The sequence below is a fragment of the Primulina tabacum genome, chromosome 7, assembly GCF_025594145.1.
Source record: "Primulina tabacum isolate GXHZ01 chromosome 7, ASM2559414v2, whole genome shotgun sequence".
Lineage (NCBI taxonomy): Eukaryota > Viridiplantae > Streptophyta > Magnoliopsida > Lamiales > Gesneriaceae > Primulina > Primulina tabacum.
In genome coordinates, this window is record NC_134556.1 from 30386149 (window position 1) to 30409662 (window position 23514).

At 35.3% G+C, this 23514-nt stretch overlaps 1 protein-coding gene across 1 annotated transcript; it reads right to left on the bottom strand.

Annotated features, from left to right (window-relative positions):
• Positions 1-16448: 16448 nt before the first annotated feature.
• On the bottom strand, positions 16449-17924 carry LOC142550853 (ethylene-responsive transcription factor ERF062-like). Its single transcript, XM_075659901.1, has one exon. It carries the CDS (start codon positions 17840-17842, stop codon positions 16631-16633), a length of 1212 nt encoding a protein of 403 aa, XP_075516016.1. The 5' UTR covers positions 17843-17924; the 3' UTR covers positions 16449-16630.
• Positions 17925-23514: the final 5590 nt, after the last annotated feature.

Here is a 23514-nt window from a genome sequence, read left to right on the forward strand (position 1 = left end):
TTTCAATGCTGAGGAATTACATAGCCAATCATTCACATGTTTTGAGCTTTGAGCCATTGCAGTTGGGTCCAAATCTGTCGTATGAGGAAAGACCTGTCCAAATCCTAGACAGACAGGAGCGGATACTTCGGAACAAAGTGACCAAGTTGGTCAAAGCCCGGTGGCTGAATCAATCAGTGGAGGAAGCCACTTGGGAGACCGAGGCAGATATGAGGAATCGCTACCCGGAACTGTTTGGTAATACTTAATTTCGAGGACGAAATTTATTTAAGTGGGGGAGGAATTGTAGAGCCCAAATTCAGTACACGTAAAACTCATGCATTTATTTAATTGTTAAATTATTTATTTAAGTTTAAAATGATTTTAGAGACGAATAATTTATTTAAATGTATTATTTTAAATTATTTATGTTTAGATTATGCATGTTAATATGTTTTCACGACTTTCATGTTTCAGGCGATTATGCGATGCGGGATCGAGAAGAAGAGATCGGCGACGATTTTTACAATTTTAAAATGTATTATTTTATTCCAAGTCAAGAAAATGTCATTTTTAAATGATTTATTTATTTTTATCATTTTTAAAGCCTAATTTAATTATTAGGTGATTTTATGACTTTAAAGTTTTAAAGATTTGTCACTTGTACATTTTATTTTAAATTAAGAGATTTTATTTGAAGTTAGAGGAAGATTAATATTTTAATTGGTTGTTAATTATTAATTAAGTGCATAATTACCCCTAATTACCTAAAAAACACACTCACACACAAACTTTAACACACACACATCTACACGACACACACACATATTTTTCCTTCACTTTAATTCCAAATTTTTGAGAGCAAAACCTAGGGTTCTTAGAGCAAGAGCAGCCGCCCTTCTTCTCTGTATTTTTCCAGCAATTTCCGTCCATTTCGTAGCAATAAAATCGTGCCACGTTCGTCCCGGATCAACCCTCGCATCCTTCCCGCTTCGGTATCGTCGGTTCGGTAATTTTAAATACCAAAAGGCATGTATATTCATTCGTTTATGCATCGATCTTGTTATAGTACATGTTCTAATGTTTATTATGTGTAAAAATTCATGAATGTTGTGCAAAGTTTGAGCAAAAATTGGTTGGATCGATTTTGAAACGATCTTAGATCTGGAAACCCTAATTCTGCTGTCATTTTGATTTCTATGAAAATTCGGTCGACTTTTTGGGAAAACTTGTTAGAGTAGGTGCCCGTCGAGCCAAGTGTTGGGCGAGGGATCATGTTTAAACTCTATGTATAAACAATCTTTATTTTAATAATATTTGAATTTATTGTTTTGGCACTTCTTTATCTGTATACCCATGCTAGTTGCATAGATAAAGTCCTTGAATATACAAATAGTAGAAAGAATATGAGATGCTCATGTGATGAGTATCATGAAACTCATATTTGGAATACTGTATATTCTAAACAGTTCCTAGTCGATTCAGCCGCCGCTAAGAAGGATATAGGCTGCTCGAGTTCGAGACTAGTATCTGCGATGTGAGTACCATGTTTCATTGGTAGGGGACATTGTGATGTCCGAGCATGCAGATAAGTGCTCCTTGTAGAGTGCACTGAACAACCCTCCATAAAGGACTTTCCAAGTGGTTCTCACTTATCGAGTGAAAAAGTCCTAGTTTATGGTTGTACACCATTAGTCTTTATGACCCGGGACAACATTGAGACTCTATGTGCTAGAATTACACTTTGACTTGTTTACCGACTCTCATGGGGTCATCAGGTGGCAAGGTTGGGTGTTCTGTCAAAACATATAGGAGTCGATGCATTGTAGTCGGGGATTCACCGCTTACCTTCGGGTATGGATATCCTATGTGTTCTCATGTATGTGTAGTATAAAATCTCTTGTCAGAGTATGGTGATAATTATGAAAGGGGTTTCATAGATTACACCATCGATGCAACTACGACATGACACATAGTATCGATTCATTGACAACTCTCGATATACCAATGGTTGTCGAATCGATCGGGATATATGAGTTGAAAGGACCGTACTGTACACTAACCATAATTGAATGGTTCTTGCAGGCACTATCATTTGATACCTAGGGAATCATATAAGCGATGCTGCTAGGCGTTTAACATGATTGGTTGGGTACTATCAGACTTGAGTTCTGACGTTCTTGTTATCAAGGAGTTGATAAGTAAGAATGGAGCAATTGGGGTATGATCATATAAGGACATGTTTAGTCCGAATCACATAGAGATGTGAACCCACGGCTAGTTGTATCAATGAACCATTGAGGGCCACACAAGTACTAGCTTTCTAGATCCCGTTGAGAAGTAAAATAGTTCAATGTGTTGAACGGCTTATAAAGGAGTTTATAAGCTTGAGGAAAAATAGAAGTATGACTTCTTTGAGGGAAATGTAATTTTTAATTTATGAATGTGTTCTTAAATTAAAAGTTGGCCAAATAAATAATGTATTTGAAAATTGTGATTTTCATAAACATTATTATGGACTAAATTAAATTAATTCAAGTGTTGAATTAATTAAACACTAGTGGGCCTAGTAGAGTCCAAATAATTAAATTAATTCAAGTGTTGAATTAATTAAGTAACATTGGGCCTTGTAGAGCCCAATTGAAAATAATTATTTAACTAGTGGGCTTGAGTAAAATCAAGCATTGTTTAATTGGGCTCAAATATGTTTGAGACAATTTAAATTAAAAGTCCATGGGCCCTTTGTAAATGTTACAAGCCCACTTGATTTGCATGCTTGGGAGGTGAAGGGCTGTGGATTACTTTTGATTAAAATATTGGCATGGCATGCACATGTTTCCTTTAGCTTTTCCCACAACCAAGACAAGTGATTCACTCTCCCATTAAAACTCACAATGGCCGAAACTTGAAGGATCTTTCTTCCAATTTTTCTCTCATTTTTCTTCTTCAATTGTTGAGGAAAGAAATCACTTCTCAAAGAAAAATCTTCTTATTTTTCTAGTGCAAAATAAGAAGGGTTCTAGTTTGCAAGTGGTGGGCCTAATTTTGAAGGAAAGTAAGGAGAGCTTGTAGAAGGTCATCCCATCAAGAGCTAATGTGTTTACACCTTAGTTGGAGCCATCATCAATCCATTGTGATTGATAGGTAAATTTCATAACACCCTATGAATGTCATAGTTTGTGTTTTGTATATGTTACACACTAGTACATGAGGTGTTCAAGAAATTTTTCCCATAAAATTTCGGTTTTCATGCCCTTAAACATTTTTGAACTTCCGTTGCGCATTTTAACACCTTAAAATCGATCCCTTTCAAAACTTTCAACATATAAAAGGTATTACTTTTTGATACCTTCGATTTGACAATAAATTCGTAATTTTTGGACAAGAAACGAGTGTGTTATGATCATTTTTGTGGGACTGTTCAAACTGTAATTTTCTGAAAATGTGTTCTTGACGTGTTTTTGAAGTTTATTTATTGCATGCTTCGTAGGGAACTGTTGGGTGATAAATTCTGCATTTAAGTATTGTGAGTATGATGTTGGGATGATTTTTGGTGCTTTGTTTCGTGTCGATAGGCATTTGGTTGCATTAGAACTCGTAGGAAGCATTTTGGTGTCAAAATAGCGTGTTCACAGTTTGAGTTGCGCTGTATGATTTGTATCGTTGTTTGAGGCGTCCTGGGTGTTTGAATCATTTCCATAGCATCATAGGATGGGTCTTGAGGTTTTGATTCATGGTCCGAACGACCGAGTTAGGAGGATTAAGCCACAAGTGTAGTAATTTCCGTTGGTTTACCATTTTCAGAGTCTACACGGACCCGGAGCTGGACCCTGACACGGGGTCCGTGCCCTTGTTTCTTTCGGAGTGTTAAATCCAGAGTCTACATGGACCCGAAGCCGGACCCTGACACGGGGTCAGTGTCTTTGTTAATTCTGTAGGTTAAGTTTGCCGAGGCTACACGGACCCAAACCCGGATGTGTACACGAGGTCCGTGTCTTCCATGTTTGGGAAAATATAGAGATTGTTTTGGGGTTCGATGTCATGATTAAGTACGATGATTAAACGAGGTCGAGTCCCGAGAGATTTAGAACGTCATAAGAAATTTGTCATTTTTGGGTGTGAGCATGATTAATACGTCTAAGTTATGAAAGATAAGTGCTTGAACTCATATTAGTATGTGCAGCAGTGGCCCCAAGCGAGATCCAACGAATCCCTCAACGCCATGTAAGTATGTTCGACTTGTAAAGGAAAATATATTTTATGTTTTTTTTAGGTATGCTAAATGTCTTGTGACTAATTATGAACGGGTTTGGAAGTCAGTGAACGTGGTCGAGGACCTCTCCACCCCAGTAAAGCATGATCGGGTTTAGATCGGGATTGGAAAGCGATAAAGCATGACCAGGGACCAATCCACCCAGTAAAGCATGACCGGGGATCTCATGTATGTGGTAGTGGATTTTTCCTGCCAGCCCAGTACTGTGGTTTAGTCTGATCAGGCACATTTATGCATGGGTCATTTGCTTTGAAACATATCTCTACGAAAAATGATGAAGTTATGTATGTTCAAGTATGTATGATGCAAGAATGTTTAAGAAAAATTTTATGATGTTGGCACATCTATATTTATGTTATTACGTTCAAGCTTATGTATGTACGTTCTACTTTTAAGTTGCATGTGGTTTTATTACGTATTACTTGTTATCTCCAGTTTATACATGTTGAGTCTTTAGACTCACTAGACTTGATCGATGCAGGTGAGGACGAGTATGAGGAGACGAGGGGTGGGGACCAATGAGCTGGCTCGGTTTGCGCAGGAGGCTAAACCCGAGGACCGCCTATATTTTAAGAACTTGATGCTTGTTTCAAATACTCTGATTTCATGATATTGTTTACGATGTTTTAACAAGTGCTTTTGCAAATTTTGGTTGTGGTTGTTTTTATTGCAATTTGAATGATTACTATTTATTTAAGAAAATTTTTATTTTTCCGTAAATTTTAAAATAGTTTAAAAGTACGGTACGTTACAGAACGGGATATAAACCAGGCTCACTTTAATAATATCATATATTAACAAAATGAATAAAATAGTAAAAATATCATAACATATACCTAACACATTGATTAAGGCTCTCGATCATCCTTCATTCATTTAATATCAACTATTAACATCAATTTAATTAAAAAAAATTTAATTAATTGATAAACCATATATCTTATAATTTTATTACTAACCACCACAAAATTATTAAAAATCTAATAAATAATTTTCAAATAATTCAATAATAATTGATTTCTTGTAAAACTCATTTTTACCATAAATAATTAAAATCATATTCTAATTATTTATTTTTAAAAAAATTATTAATTTTCCAAAATTTAATTTTCAAAAGATAAATTGAACTCATTTTAATAAAATATCAATTTTGTCCAAAATTTTGGAAAATAGAAAATCGCACTCTAGGTCCAAACAATTCAAGCCCAATGATCAGAACAGTGCCCGAGACATTCTCGGGCAGCAGCAGGAGCCGTGAGTGCAGCGTGCGGAAGCTCCGCACACGCACGCACGCTGGGCGTAGCCGTGCTGGACGCGGCACGCAGGGCGCTGTGCGGGCAGCTATGCGCGCGCAGTCTGCACATAACAATTCCGGGCATATCCGATTTTTTTTTATTTCTGGAAAAATAAAATTTTATGGTCCATCAATTTTCTAAAAATTTTCTTGTGTGGTTAGAAATAAATTATTCAATATGATTTAAAACCATACGATATAGAGAACCTGGTTCTGATACCACTGTTGTGAATCGTGTTCTTTGTGATCAAACGCAGCGGAAGTTTAAAAAATTTATTTTATTTTGACAATAAAAATTATTGTTTAAGCACTCATATGATTTTCATAAATAATCATACATAGGATGTTTAAATTTTTACCTTTAGTGAATTTTCACTTGGCTCCAACTACGCCGGTACAAGAGAACGTAGCTCTTGTTATAAATCCTACGTGCGTTCTTCAAATCTCATTTCTCCACGACTGAATTACTTGTTCCTCTTCCAACTTTCATTAGAAAGTATTGAAGGATTTTACGTAGAGATTGATATGAAATTGCTGAAAACAAGGAGAGTGGGAAGAGGTGACTTTTTCCAAAAATCCCTTGGCTTGGAGGCTAGGGTTTCGAAAAAATAAGAATGATTTATATTCTTTAAACCTAATCCTAATACACATATATATAAGCTTATTGCCCATTAATTAATTAAATGCTTATTGGGCTTAATCAATTAATTATTTTAGTCCAACTAGTTTAATTAATTAATTAATCTTTTAAAGTACAATCAAGAACCTTAATAATATGTATATTAGTCTTATACTCATACAAGCTCATTATACATATACCCATTAAATTTAATTTTAATCCTTTACGAATTCAACATTTGAATTTAATATTTAAATTATAAATTCAACTTCTTAAATTTATCACCTCCAAAATTTAATAGTCATAAAGTCAACTCCCTAAATTTATTTCTTGGTGTCTTCTATAAATTCAACTCCTTGAATTTATTATCTCAACGGGGACAAAATAATACAGTATTTGTGTGATCCTCAATGGTTTAGGGATACAACTAGTCGTGGGTTCACAACTCTTTGTGATTCAGGACATAATCATTTATTCGGGCTTACCCTAATTTGCATCATTCTATTTATAAACAATTGATCATGAGAATGTCAGAAATCATATTTCTGATTAAACCCATTAAATCATGATAAGAGCGTCTAGTAGCATCGCCATGATTCCCTAGGTATCACAGATAGTGCCTGCAATAACCAGTCGGTTATGATTAACGTACAGTAAGGTCCCTTCATCTCATATATCCCGATCGAATCTGCAACCATTGGTTCGTCGAGGGTTGCATAGTATTCAATAATTGTGTGACAAATATTCGAGAATAAACAGTGGCAATGCATGTACAATTGGAGAACTTCTTCTCTAACGTACATCTCATACTATGGCCAGAGATTCCATGCACTATTATTTCATCAGATCACACAGGATATCCACACCCGTAAGTGATCGGTGAATTCCCGACTAAAATGTACAGGCTCTTACATGCGTCGCAGCTGTACCCAATCTCGCCACCTGATGACCCTCCTGGAGTCGGTAAACGAGTCACAGCACATCCCTAGCATATAGAGCCTCAATGTTGTCCCAGGTCGTAAGGACTAATAGTGTACAATCATAACCACAGACTTCTCATCTCGATGAATAATAACCACTTGGAAAGTTCGAGGGAGGGATGTTCGGTATAATCATCATATAACTACCCATCTGCATGTTTCGGCATCTCTATGCCCTTACCAAGAAACGCGGTACACAACATCACAGATGCTAGTATCGAGCTCAAGCGACCTTTATCCACGTTTTAGGCAGCTGAATCGAGTAGGAACGAATTTAGATCATACATTGTTTACGAATGAGTTTCAACATCAAATTATGATTCACTTCTAATAAAGTATAATCAAGGTCTATATCTATGTTGTTCACATGGGTATACAGATAAAGAAATAACAAACCATGAAATAATGAATTATATTAAAATAAAGATTGTTTATTACAATTGAGTCAATAAATTCTCTAGTCAACAATTGGCTTACAGGGCATCTACTCTAACATAGAAACCTTTGGGTTTAAGAGGCAAAATATTGGCAACATCCAACATCTTTGTCTTGCTCAAGTCTTGAGCAACAGAGATAGAAACACCCAAAAAAACAAATAATTTGCTGAGCTGAATAGAAAAACAGTAGATCTCTTTCGATAATGTCCACAACATTGAATATAAATGAATACCAATTAACTCACTCCCACAGTAATAACAGTCATCATCAAAAACTTCTCTTTAGTATTGATATCAAAAGATCCTGCTTTGACCAATAGTTCAATTGAGATAAGATCCATAAGAACTTGGAATTCCATCTTCATCATCTTCTTTTTTTTTCCATGAAACTGAGAATGCATTGTCAGTAGAAGAGAACTTTGGTTTTATCTGAGAAATAACAGACTGGGATAGCTAAGAGACCCAAAATCATTTGATTTGAGTTGTATATTGCGCGACCCGAAGCCCTATCGCTAACAGAAGTTGCACAACTTCATCTTGCGATTTCCGGTCATTTCTTTGTGGATTTTAGGTCGTGAACTGTTTCATTTAGAACTTTGGAAGGATTTCGAGCTAGCCCCACCTTTTTTCCTATTTATTAAAATATTCAACTGCAATATCTATGAGATTTGGTTGTGCGAGTTCAATTCCTGTTCAAGCTTGTTGTATTTTGATTTTACGGACTTTTTAATAGTTTAATTTTACCCTCTAGTGTGAAATTATAGTTTTTCGATTGAGATTCAACATTTGGACGAAGTTGAGGCCAAAATGTTAAAATTGAAGTGATCATTCTACTATTGTTGAGTTGGTATAGAATGTTAAAGTTTAGTAATATACAGCAGTAACAAATAAATCTTATTTTATGCATATTTATGTTATGCTTTACTTGTTTATGCGACCCGTCTGTTTTTTATTTATTAATGCCTAGTTGTTTATATGTGTGGGGACCCGGACGCTAATCATGTTCTTAATCGTCATTGGGACTATTTAATCAATTATAATAAACAGGGTCTAAATTTTTCTTTTTTTTAAAAAAAGAATTGTGAAACATAGTGAAATAAAACTTATATACATCTCAGTATAAAATAAAGTACAAGTCCTGTACCGTCTACAAATCAGTAAAAACTAAGGTTCAACATCTAATTATCAAGTGTCAAAACCCTATATACATCAAAGTCCGAAGTCTCCACTCTATCATAATCTCTCCTCATCTCCTGGACCTTGATCCTGTCCCACATGTTGTCATGTACACATACAAACAAGACAACAGCCGGATAATTTCGGTGAGAAATACATCCCAGTATAAATCAACGAACATGCAATCATATAATCAATAAAAAAAAGCATGTAACAGATAACAGTAATATATATCAAAGTCTGAAAACATAATCAATATAAAACTGTCAATCGTACTCGTGACTCCACGACTCAGACTAGACTCAATCCTAGTCTAGGGATCCCGGTTTCCAGATGTGGTATTCCTATATCGACCAATAGTAATAGAAGAAACTCTGATTCTATCCACGTCGATATAACCAAACATCCAGTGTCTTGACCTATCCGTCACAGAATGTGGCACAATCGCCAACACACTATCTTGTGACATCGTGCAATTTGCCCGTGGCGATCCCACCACTATCAGGCACTTCTGTCACAAGATCACTCGTCTAATACTCATCTATTACATGCTTCTTATAAATCAATAAAACAGCATATAATAATCAAATCAATGCATATAATAACAATAAGTATGTGATTTAGGGAAACCCAAATATATCCTACTTGAGTCAATCTCTCAATACCACATTGACTTATACCTTGCGTTTGTAGTCTCGGTCTGAAGCAATATCGGTTCTGAACTCAAGACTGTCTCTGTAAATCTGAAACGACATATCGAGAATCATAATATCAATGTTTTATTCTCAATTTAACACTGAATCTGATTAATCTGGATTTAATTCAAATCACGGCATAACGGCACAATCTCAGTATCTCCGTCAATACCATATCAACAGACATCAATTACAAATCATAACCCATATCCGATACAATCTGTAGTTCATTCATAATTCAAATCTGTCCGATTTCAGATCAATATAATCAGAAAATCATCACAATTCCATAATCAGTCTGTTTTTCAATTTGAATTCGATTCTATGATGTTTAACATGTCAAAAACATCATATATGAACCTTATCTGATTCTGGCAAAACCATACTTTTAAAACATAATCAAACGTAACAAAAATTACGTCCAGTTGTAGCCTGTGTCGATAGGAACACAGTACTGAAGTCGGATTCAAAATATAAAGGCGTAAGGATTTTTTCACAACTCTCCAAAGCCTTCTTCCAGAAATTCTCTCGTTTCTTCCCCTTTGCCGATTCTGAGGAAATTTGATACATTATATATATATATATATATATTGCATGTAATAGACGTGTGGCTCATCCTTTGCAAAACACGTCTCGCGCATATGCGCGACATCACTCGGCGCATATGCGCGAGACAGTATGTCTCGGCGCGTAGCTCGCACAGCCCCTCGCGCATATGCGCGCCCTTACTCGGCACATATGCGCGAGGCCCTTGTTCATTTTGCCCAACTCTTGGGTACCCTCGCGCATGTGCGCGGATACACGTCGCGCATGTGCGCGAGGTTCTCTGGACATCTCGCGCATATGCGCGCTCCTCGTCGCGCATGTGCGCCCACTTCTCTGGAGTTGACTTTGAACCCTCGCACATATCGCGCATATGCGCGCACACCCACCGCGCATATGCGCGAGACCCTCTGCCCATTTCGCGCATGTGCGCGTCTCATGTCGCGCATGTGCGCGAAAGGCACTGTCCTCGCACATACATCTTTTCATGCTGAATCAAATCGTGTCCCGATTAATCCTCTCATAATCATATCAAATTATAAATCAATAATTACAGATAACTAGGATTAAATTCTCGGGCATTACAATATGTTAATTATTTGAAATATCATATGACACACACACATATGACATCACATCTCTTGAGCTCTATCATTTTTGTTAACTGATTCTGGTTCATGTTATACTCTTAGCACATGTTGTTTATTGGAAATCACGGTTGTCTTGAACGCCTTTATCGAAACCTCTAATTTCTCATATATGAATCAAATCCATGATAGTGTTGTATGTTGAGTTCACTTGGGATTGTGTCGCATATTACGATATTATGCCTTCTTGTTCTATTTGATAACTGTGCGAAGATGAGTTATAGTTTCAGTTTCGTAGCACACCATGAAAATCCTCCCATACTTAGACCCGGAAAGTTTAGTTGCATTATGACATATATGTCTTGTGTCTTTTTGCTAGGTCGTTGTTCTGGTTGTTATCGTACCATTTACTGACTCCTGATATATTATTTATGTTGAGCTCAGTTACAAGCAATTCATATTAAATTCATAAATATGTTTATGCATTGTTTATGTGTATTATTATTGTTATTTAATTATTACAAACTAGAATATTAACCTTGGTATTTCTTGGGGGAACTGGTGTGGTTGTCATTTGGCACCATGGTAGGTCTCTCAAGAGGTTTTACAACACCAAGTGGATAGTCTTTCAATAAACGCCCACTTCTCATTTTTCTTAAAAAATACTATAATTTTTTTTCAAAGTATTCGGCCAAAATTACCATGTATACACATATATATATTTTTAAAATACTTTTGCACCATTTAAAAAAAAATCAACTAACTATTATTTGATAATTCAAAAGCAAGTAGTTCAAAGCATAAAATCATAAAACGTCAACCAATCTAAACTAACATTATTTCAAAAATAAACTTAACTCTAACATTCTCTCAAAAACCTCTCAAAGTATCATGAGTCATAAAATCTTCAAGAAATCATAAAACATAAACATAGTTTTATTTGCGGAAAACTAGCGACGGTCCTTGGGTTGTGTGTACCTTCAGTCCAGTAAGATCAACCATAAAGACCTCCATTAACATCAATCTCATATTCACCTGCATCGATATCGCCTAGTAAGTCTATTGACTCAGCAAACCTGAATCATGATAACAAGTAATACATATACATTAATAAGCAACAGTGAAAATATTTTTAGTAAATTAGTTTTTCATGAACATAAACTTAAAAATATTTCCTTTTATCATTTACTTTTTTTATTTTTATCATATACGTATATGTTTTCCTTTTTATTGAATTCAGATCCTCAATTATCACTTTCGTATTAGCTGAAGGTCGATAGATCCATCTACGTATTACCACAGTACCGGGCGACGGTAACATCGGCGACACTCTCATCCGTCAATTGAGCCATATATAACTCAAATCAAGCCCATTAAAGCCTTTGAACAAGCCTAGGAAGCTGCTGGAATTTTCTACACAAAGAACCCTAGCTGTAGTTGGTTCGAACTCTAGCTTGCCTCCGCTCCAGCCTTTCAAAGCTATGACCAGACCTTAGTTGACCCTCCTAGTACCATGACCGAACCCTAGAAAACCTACTGGATAGAACCGAACAACCCCAGATGTGCCCAACCCTTCCAACCGTGCCCTAGGAGCCATGCGCGACTTACCTCATGCGATCGCACCAGCCCTCGAGCCGAGCCACATGCGACCACCCTTGAACCATCCTACAGCCCATTTAGGTCTCCTGGACACACCCTAGCAGCAGCTAGAGACCGTGGCCCTTGAGGACTCTTAGCCGAAGAACCTTAGCCATCTAAGACTCTAATTTTCGTGCAACTCCTTACCTCTCACGTGCAGCCCTTATGCAGCCACACTTAAGCCTTCTAAACCCTCAAAAATTCTTCCCTTTTGGTGTCCTTACCATGGATGCCGCTTCATGCATCAATAGCAAGAGTTTTAAATCATAAAAACTTGAGTTCTTGGCATTATAAAAACGGAAATAATACAAGAGTTCATATTTATTTCATGAAAATATGCATCAACCATATAATATGGTGTGATAGATGAGAAAAAAGAAGATTAAGACGTGTCTTCTCGAAAATAATTTGACGATGCGAGGAATGTTTGCAGAGATGGACCTTGCTGAATTTTCTTCAAAGATTTCATGCACTTGCCTTCTCAAATTCTCGTGTGTGCATGTGTCAAGGGGTAGGGTAGAGTCCTAGAAATTTTTAGGTGAAGGGACGTGTGAATTATGGGGTTTGGCATAAGGTTCTAGGCTTTTATTTATTAATTAAAACTCCTAGTTTAAGCTTAGGCCCATTAACCTAGTATAATAGGCTCATTAAGCACCATAGTTAATATTTAAAATTTTGTTTAGGGAAGTTTGTGAAATTATTAGCCGAGTTCTCGAAACGTTCATATTTTCGTCGAAAATCTAATACGGTTTTAAAAATACGACTCGGCGTGTAAAAACACCTCAAAACACTTTCTTTTTGAAAATACCATGTAACATATACCATATATTAAATAATTAAAAATAATCATTTAATAAAATATTTTCTCTCATATGGTTCCCGGTCTCTGTTCCTTGACAGCGTCTCGAATACCCTTTAAAAACACAGTTTTATATATTCTAAAATGAAACTACATTTTAAACATGTTAACATGCACATCATAATTAATTTATGTTCTTAAAACCATTTAATTAGTCATTTTTCATTTCATTTCTCCTAAATTTACATGCAGTTGAATTACTTCATCATATTTTGGACCATACAGATGTTGTCGTGGTGTCTCCCATCTATCTTTATATGTATTTAATTGGAGTCCTATTTATGTTATGTCACAGTCACATTTATATATACCGAGGAGATACAATAATGCATAATCATTCTACACAAATAAATGACATATCAAGCACTTCCGTTTTCAATACAAAATCAATCATCACTATATAATATCGTCAGCCCTTTTTAGCGATGTAGAGAAATAAAATTTTGCAAATGAGTGCGATGTGTAGGTTCAATCTCACGTAAAAGCAAACCCATCATCTATTTTTTAAAAAAAAAAAAAAAAACCATTCACTGCATAATGGATATTACAAAATTCCCACAAACAACATATTGAAATAGATATAAAAAATGTCAAAAGAAACTCGATAAGTAAATGAATGTTATCTTACACTAAATGTTTATTACATTACAGAGTAGGTCTCTTGTGAGATAGTTTCACGAATCTTTATCTGTGAGACGAATCAACCTTACCGATATTCACAATAAAAAATAATACTCTTAGTATAAAAAGTAATATTTTTTCATGGATGACCCAAATAAGAGATCTGTCTCACAAAATACGACCCGCGAGACCGTCTCACACAAGTTTTTGCCTACATTATAATAACATAGATCCATAGTATAGATAAGAATATAAAAGTCAAATTTATGGCTTAAGGATTAATCTATAGTTTTTTAATAATTCTAATCTTGTCACAACCCCAACTAATTAAATTAAGACCATCATTTGTGGGTTTTTTTTCTCATAAATTTTTTTTTTTATGCAAGGCATGATATGTGACGAGGATGGGAAAAAGGAAAAAAATTTGACTTTTAAAAATTATATTTTAATTAAAATATGAATGGGTGTCAAGTCAAAAATAATAACTATAATACCCTGATCAGGACCAGTAGGTACCGTGGGCCAAAGGGGATGCCTTTGCTTTTAATAATGTCAAAATTTATCTTAATTGGATTATAAGTTTGATTCTAAAATACTTTTAATATAATATTTTGAGAGATAGAACTAGTTCTTGAGTCAATCTTTTATTTCAATTGCTCATCTTTTAACATCTTGAATTAATTATGAATTTATTTTCTTCGTAATTAGATAGCATCTAGAATATATATTTATAAAATTATTCTGGTAAAACTTAGCATTTGTCGTTTTACCGCAATCAATGTTTTGATCGCTATCCCGATTGAAAGTCTGAAACAATTATTAATCTTCGATAATTATTAATGGATACATGTTATTTTATATATATATCTTCGATTTTATTCCATAATAAATTGTATTTGTTTTTTCTTTTTTCCTTTTTGTCACATTCATGCATACAAACAAGCAATTTGATGATTAGTTTCAAAACGTAAATATGAAATATTGAGTTTATTTATTTCAAATAAATATTATATTAAAAAATTATCAAATAATCAATAAATTTTCCAATACAATTAAGTAATTTAATGTGTATTGTCACGAAAGACAAATTTGTTTCAAAAAGTTGTAAATCAAATGAAAGCTACTCAATGAGAGTGTAGAGTGTGAAACAACTAAAAAGATTTTGTTTTAAAGATAAATTCGATGTATACAATTTCACAAATATTATTCGACTAATATTAACTGAAAGAAATCATTAAATAATAAGGGAACGTAATTTCATTACTAACGTAAATAATTAAATAAAATAAAAAATTACAATTTTAATCCTGTAAATTGTCTTGTTTTTTGTGTTAGTTTTTAAATTTATCAAAGTTTGGTTTTCATCCAATAACTTGATTTTTTTAGTTTTGGTATTTTTTTTACCAAAAACTAATAAATACACAAGATATTGCTTATTAGTCATTAATATTCTCCTATATGACTTATGTGACAAAAATAAAGTTTATATCACATAAATTAAATATACATAAACAAAAATAATGAGAAACACCAAACTTTTTCCTCTCATTTTGAAGTATTGATGTCTTTTTACTTTATTTTTACTTTATTTTTTATGAGATGATTTTTAATTTGAGTAATATGACTTAATTCTAGCCACATTTGTCATGTAGGACAAAATCGATATCAAATAAATCATATTCGATGGATTTAGTGGTTTCGAGAAAAAAAGACCAAAACAAAAAAAAAATCCATGTTATTGTATAAAACCAAACTTTGACAAATTATAAATCTAAAACCCAAAACAGACAATTTACATGACTAAAATTACAATTTTCCCTAAATAAAATTGGGAATCAAATTTCATCCTCGAAGATAACTTGCAAGCTGCTTAGACAAGTTTTCCTCTATCTTGAAAAAAGCAAAAACTTGTGTGAGACGGTCTCACGGGTCGTATTTTATGAGACGAATCTCTTATTTGGGCCATCCATGAAAAAGTATTATTTTTTATGCTAAGAGTATTATTTTTTATTGTGAATATCAGTAGGATTGACCCGTTTCACAGATAAAGATCCGTGAGACCGTCTCACAAGAGACCTACTCCTTGAAAAATCCGCCGGTTTTTTTGTCCGAATAATGAGATCTAATATCAAACTAGTCATTTAAGTCTGTCATTAGAAATTCAGGTGAAAATCAGATTGAAAGGGAAATTATGATTTTGGTCTAGTAAATTTTAGTCACATAACTTTTCAAAGTTTGGTTTTTCATCCAGTAACATATATATATTTTTTTGTTTTGTTTGTTTGTTTGTTTTTTTAATCGAAATCAAAAAATCCAATTAATATTGTTCATTTAATATTTATTATTGGTTAATTTAATTTGAAAATAATAAAATTATACTACATAAATTAAAATAAATTTATCCAAAATGAAAAGTTTTTCCTTCCCATTTTGAAATAATAAGACCAAACTTTGATAAATTAGAACACAAAATCTATCTAGATCAACTTATACAACAAACTTACTTTGCCATTTTTTGATGGCAAAAATTTGTGTGAGACGATATCAGAGACGGATATTTTATTTAGGTCATTCATAAAAAAATATTACTTTTTATGCTAAGGGTATTACTTTTTATTGTGAATATCGATATGATTGATCCGTCTTTTAGATAAAGATTCGTGAGACCGTCTCACAAGAGACCTACTCTTTTTCAATTTGTAACCATATGAAATCTTCTTTATGTGACTTTAACTTTGAAATCCATCAACTTTTGGATTTCTTTTCTTCTCATTCTGGGCAAACTTATACAACTAAAAAACAGTAAACACACATATGAAAAATCAAGAATCGGACAAAATAGCCCACAAAAAGAAAGATAAAGTAAAATTAGATGACATCTTATAAATTTGTGTTTTCACGAAGAAAACCCTTGTTGATTAACCCTAAATTAATCAGTGTAAATTTTTCTCTGATTTCCAAGTTGTGAATCCGAGACCGAAAGTGCATCCCATATCATGTCCATATCCAAAGATGGCATTTTGCTCAGTTGAACTGGATCAAGATCAGATGCAATACCTTCTGAAGTTTTTTCGAATTCGATCATTTCTGATCCTGATTTGTTCTCTGAATCTTTCTTGGACGCAGATTTCTGGCTCATGCTTCTCTTCGAAACCGGCATCCCTTTCGAGATAGCTTGTAATTTGGCTTCAAGAAGTGCTGCTGTATGATTGTTCATCAAATTCTCCTTGATTTTCTGCTTCAAATCTGGGAAATTCAGGTGCCCATAATCACCTCTGAGAATGTATGAAGCTGTATCGTACGCGAAAGCTGCTTCTTCCGCTGTATCAAAAGTTCCTAACCAAACCCTCGTTCGGTTCCGGGGTAGCCTTATTTCTGCAACCCATTTTCCCCAGTGCCTTTGTCTCACGCCCCTGAAAAGTTTCCCCGATGACAAACTAGATTTCTGTTGAACTTTTCGGCCCGGAAACTTAGCCGGTTTGGTATTGTTGAGCCAGTGGTGATCACTTGAACATTTTGAAGAGTAGTTTTCTTGATTCTGATAGATTTTCAGCCATTCGGTGCTTGAATCAAGATGATTTTGACCGAGTTGAGGCGTGGAAAATATAGGGTTCTCACAGAAAGATTTGGATTCTCGTCTTCCGCCGAAGCTGAGTGATTCTTCACACCCCCTTAGTGAGGATGGATCTTGGAGATATAAGCCTAGATTTGTGAACTTCGAGTTGATAGAAGAAGATGATACAAAAGGTTCAGAAACTTTGGTAAAAATTGAAGATCTAAATGATTCAAGAAAGTTTTGGGGAACATAACTCCCTTCATGATCACATACTGATGATGAATCTTGATTGAGAGGATTGATGAATCCATGAAAGAAATAATGATCACGACATTCATTAGGAACAATACTTTCTTTTGAGAAATCTAATAGCTGAGTAGTCGGAATAGTATCAGAAAAGACCTCGTTTTCAGGCGAATCACTAGTTTCCGGACTCGAAAACAACTGGATTTTGCTACCAACATGGCTTAAATTGGTCTCGTTTGTATCACAAAAAACGTTCCGGTTCGCGAATGATTTCCATCCTTCTGCCACTCCTTCTGAACAAGACGATGATCCCTTCGGCCTCGAGAAGAAGGGATCCATTTTTTGTTGAATCTTTTGTTTTCGAGAATGTGTTTTTAAGAGAAACAAAGTCACAGAAATTATACAAAATGGGGACAACGTGATATATTTATAGCAAATGCTTTGTTCTAGATCATGTATTCTGTCAATAAAGACCACAAATTTAAATTAAATAATATGATATTCGCTTTCGTATTCCAACATATATTCGTGCTCTCCATTTTCTATAATGTTGTGTTGACAGACCAATCCATGACACGCATATTTTTATATTTCAAAACTATATATATATATATATATATATATTGCAACACTCCTGTGGGTATATATCATCACTTAAAAAAAAGGCAAAAGACAACGGTTTTTCACCGTTGTCGTAGGTGAATAAAACCGTTGTTAAAGCCCTTGTGATTAAAGGGTGTGCTCAACGGTTTAATAAAATCGTAGCTAATTAGCGACGTTATTTTATATTATTTCCGTCGCTATTTAGCGACGGTTGTGTACATCATTTCCGTCGCTACTTCGCGAAGGTTGTTCACATGATTTCCGTCGCTAATATTTTAAAATTAACACTATTTTTTATAATTTAATAACTTACAATTTTACTAAACAAATAATATTTATAATCTTAACATTTAAAATTGAAGCGAAAGTAAAATCATAGAAGAAAAAAACTTACATTCAAAAAAAAGAAGAGAGGAACTTATTGTGTGAAGAAAACGATTGAGGATGCGGGTATTTATAGACAATTTGGCGACGATTTTTGTTTAAACCGTCGCTATTAACGAAACGTCGTAATTTTTAAATTAACGACGATTTGTCTCGTCGCTAATTTGAAATTGCGACAGTTGTATAAAACCGCACTAACCGTCGCTAATTCAAATTCGCGACAGTTGTACAAAAACCGTCGCTAATTATAGCAACGGTTTATGTTAAAACCGTCGCTATTTTAAAATTAGCGATATGAAACCGTCGCTAGTTCTAAAAAACCATCTGAAAGACAACGGTTTACACAAACCGTTGTTTTTGACCCTTGACAGAAACACATAGACAACAGTTTTTAAAAAACCGTTGTTGTAGCCCGAAAAAACACATACATAGACAACAGTTTTTAAAAACCGTTGTTGTAGCCTAAACAAAAACGCTCATAGACAACGGTTCTTAAAACCGTTGTTGTAGCAAACAAAAACGCTCATAGACAACGGTTTTAAAACCGTTGTCGTAGCAAAAAAAACACGCTCATAGACAACGGTTTTTAAAAACCGTTTTAAAAATCGTTGTCATAGACACATCAAAGACAACGATTTTTTTAAAAATCGTTGTCTATAAGCGGGTTTTTTTAGTCTACGACAACGGTTTTTTTTAAATTCGTTGTTAAAAGTAAAAAGACAACGGTTTTATTAAAAACCGTTGTCTTTGGTGTGTTGTTGAATGTGTATTTTCTTGTAGTGCATTGATGATGTTCACATATTGGATGTGGTTACGTTCACCGTCTGTCTATTGGATGTGATGAGATTGTATTTTCAATTGGTAGACATCATCTTAGCATTGTTCATAGGTGCTCGTAGTGGGTGCTCGGAATATCAAACCTATGTACATATATATATATGTATATATGTATATTTTCATTTATCCCAAATTTTTTGACAAGTTTGGATGGAAAAAATTGAATTGAATTTCGAATTCATTTTATATCAAATCAATAATCATTGAATATGTGATCTTGATTAAGAAATATAAGAGATCAAATCGAATTGTAAGGAACGTTGTTCGACAGATATGTGTAAATATAACAATATTAGTATAAGATGTAAATTTGTGTTTTATCAGAATCAAGTGTTGTGTCAAATGTTACAACATTTAAGACAACATGCAGCGTAATATTAAGTTTGTAACACAAATTCACTTTAAATAAATAGATGAACAAGATTAAATTTGCACAAGTATTTAGTGCCTCAGGACAAAATATTAATCACTAGAAAACCAAAACTTTTACAAAAACCAATCACTAGTGATTTTCACAAAAATCAATTTCCTCAACACATTGATAAACTAAACGCTTTCTAAAATCAATCAGAATAACACTTATTCAAGAAAGCAAACAAAAACGTGAGCCAAAAACCGGAGCAACAAAAACGATCTTCAGCCAACTTCGTCACGGATGTTGTCTGCAGATGTCTCCAACACTCAAGGCAACATGTGCAGCAGCACTCTTCGACCAGCACGTCTCTTGAAGAATAATTTCTCTGAACTTCCACAGCGTGCACAAGTGCGTGTATATATTTGAGAGGAGAGTATATGATTGATCTTCTGTCGGTCTGGTTGACTATCCTCCTCTTCTCTTATTTATCAAATTCCTTGCTATCAAATCTATAAGATAAGGAAGGTTTTAAAACTTGATTAGTGAATCAAATCCTCTTTTAAACATCATACCATATCATGATAAAACTTATCATACTTATCTCATTATCTAGAAAGGCAAAATCTCAATAAATATTTTACACAATCAACTCAACAAGGAAAGATAATATTAGGGAAATATTTAAGATAAGAAATTATATCACTTAAATAAAGAAAATAATATTTCCCTTCAAACTCCCCCTTTTTGTCTTTCTGGACAAAATGAGATCAAGCACATATATTCTTGAATGCTCTCGATATCTCCCCCTGAGTTAGAGAATTTTTCTCCCCCTGAATAAGATAATGTTAGCACGGGTGATGTTAGTTTCGTTGGCAACACTTGAGACAACACCTGCACTAATTCATTAACATAACAATTTGAGCAAATACATCAGAGAACAAGGACAGAGCATAACCAGAGATAGTAAAAACATAACATCAAGAAAAAACACAAAGTCCTAGATCCCATCCCTTTTATTCTTTACTTCCAGATTGATCATCTGTTGCTGCTTCTGTTTGATCATCTCCATAAGCTGCTTCTTCTTCTGTTTGATCATCTTCATCTCCCTCTTTTTGTCCAGAATGGATTCCCACTTCCAGAAGCAGCATGTAGTTTGCAGCCAAATTTTCATAATAGGTAATATCAGCATTGGCTTGCTCAGTATTAGCCTTGGCTTGCTCAATCTTGGCCTGAGCATGATCAAGTTGTGCTTGCACCTCTGGTACAGTGAGTAGGATGAAGTCATTGGTTGATGGATTAGCAGAGGTGCTTGGTGGAATATTAGATACTGTTGGAGTAGCACCAGATGCGATCCAAGGAAGGTCGATCTTCCTATTTCCCTTAAAGAAAGCAGGGGTAATCTTAAATGATTCACCCATGGTAGACAGTGGCTCTCTAACATCCCAAACAAAGCCTTGGGATACCAACATCCCGTAGATTAAGCTGGGAAAAGGAAGCTTAGATGCCTTAAGACCACCTACAGCATGTTGTCGTACCGTGCTGAAGACCATCTGTCCGAAATTAAACACTCCATTTGTCACTATGGAGTACAGAACCATGGCCTGGTGTCTGGTGACTATGGTGGTGTTTGTGGAAGGTGACCAATTTCGAATAGCTAGCTTGTGTAGCCAGAGTAAAACGATGTTAAATTGGCAGCTGACAGCATCTGTGGATGAGTTGGGAAGCGAGTAATAATGCCCCCGGTGAGTGTGGATGTGACTAGATGAATGTCTGCAGCAATTCCATCAACATCTTCCGTTGGGGTCTGGTAATGGGAGTTTATTGCAGCAGCACTAAAATCATACAGTCTATTACGAACAAAGACTTTCCCGAACTTTGCTGATCGCTCATCTTCCACGCCTGGAGATAAGTTAGCATAAAACTCGAGCACGGGTTTTCGAGAGAAGGGTGTGGCAGCTGACACAGTTGAGAAAAGATGGGCTCGCGTGAGGAAAACACATAAGTTCTGTCTGTCAAAGGCAACTCCATCAATATTATTCTCTTCCAGGAATTCTCGATTTGCATACAAGTGCCACTGAACATCAGCAGCTTCGGTGTATAACTTCTCACTGAACGCTATACTCAAATCATAGTCATCCAGGTCCGTCTTGTCCGGAGTGTGGACAACATCGGCAGCAACATCCTCCGCAGCAGAGGAATCTTCATTGATATCAGTAGCAGTAGTGGCACCATCATCAGGAGCATCAACAGAATGGTGAGAGGATGCAACAGAATTTCCATTATTGGAGGGACTTTTAGTAGATTCTTTCAACTATTCACCACTTAGATCATCAAGGGGGGTGCTTTGTGGGTGCCCAGAGGTAGAAGGAGCATACCTTTTTGTCCTTTTTCAGGGTGGCCATAAATTGGGCCAGAGACACTTCATCCTCATCAGACGAGGAGTGTTCTTGAGGAGCAACCTAGGTGGCTTTAGCAAAGGGGTGCGAGTCTGCCGTACCAGATGATGACGAGGAAGACTTAGCAGCAACCTGTGGTGCGGGCTTTTTGCGGGCAACTAACTCGTAGTCCCCGTCATTTGAATCATCTCCCGAGGTTTCTGTCGGGTCAATGAGCAACGAGCGAGTGGAGGGCTGGCCCTTGTAACGAAATCGCTTGCCGGGAGTAAGATCGGGGTTATACCCAGCCGGTCGTTTTGATCTTCTCAACGGTGGTCGTGGTGGATTGGGAAACCTAATCATAGGAGGATTTTTGAGGTCTACTGGATTCCCTGGTTCCCCTGGAGCAATGACCTCCAGTGGTTCTGGCATTAGAACAACAGGGATGATCTGTAGATTTGGGGCAGTCGGTGTTTCAATAGATGTTGTGGGAGTTGGGGCAACATCCTCTGCGTGACCCATCTCACTTCGGATGTCATGTGGATCTTATCCCTTTCCTGCCATTTATGGAGTTTAGATTGTAAGAGAAAAATGTGAGGAAAGCAGAAAAGCAGAGAGAAATCTCGGAAGGAAGACACGAAAATTCGAGAAACTATTATGCAGATAATGATGAATTAAGCGCTGTAAATCATGAAGATAAACATGAGGGCACAGTGCAACGGTAACAAAAGATTAGTAACTGACCTAGTCTAACGGTAAAAAAATGAAACCGTAAAAATATAGCCGTTAACACCTTTTCTGCACATACTGAGATAATTTCGTGCCATGATTGTTCAAGGTAAATTCCAGAAAGAAACCCACATCGAATTTAACTCCACTAAAACATCAAAGATCACCCATATTCAATTCTTCGTAAACTCTGGATTTTTATCGAATTTTCTTTGTTGAAATACTCATGTCCTCGTGACACAATAATATTCACAATGTTATATTTATGCATGACCTATTTATGTCTAATAACATAATGTAACAGAAATAGAAACATGAAAGAAAATATGAGATATGTTCACAAAAGAAGTGTTTTCGCAAATGTTGGCAACATCTTCTGACAACACGTTTAATTTCAAAATTTATTTCGATTTTACTGCACACTTAGAGGCTTATCAATTTTCTGATCATAGAAGTGGTAGCTCCCACACTAGAAGAACGGTCTTCTTTAGGACTCCTCTAGGTAGTTTTTTCCAACTTCGTATGTTTTTCTTTCTGTATTAAACTCAGAAGAGGTAGCTCCCACACTAAAAGTATAGTCTTCATTGGACTCTTTTAGGTATCTTTTTCCCATCTTGTCTTCTGGTACAGAGCATATGTAATATGTATAATTGATTTGTCTTTTTACTCTATCTTGTCAGATCACTTTTCGTATGGGACAATGTCATGGAGTACATGAACATCCTTCA

Bases quoted from the DNA above. Each gene is read 5' to 3' on its own strand.
- LOC142550853 (XM_075659901.1), bottom strand. From the start codon at position 17,842: ATGGATCCCTTCTTCTCGAGGCCGAAGGGATCATCGTCTTGTTCAGAA.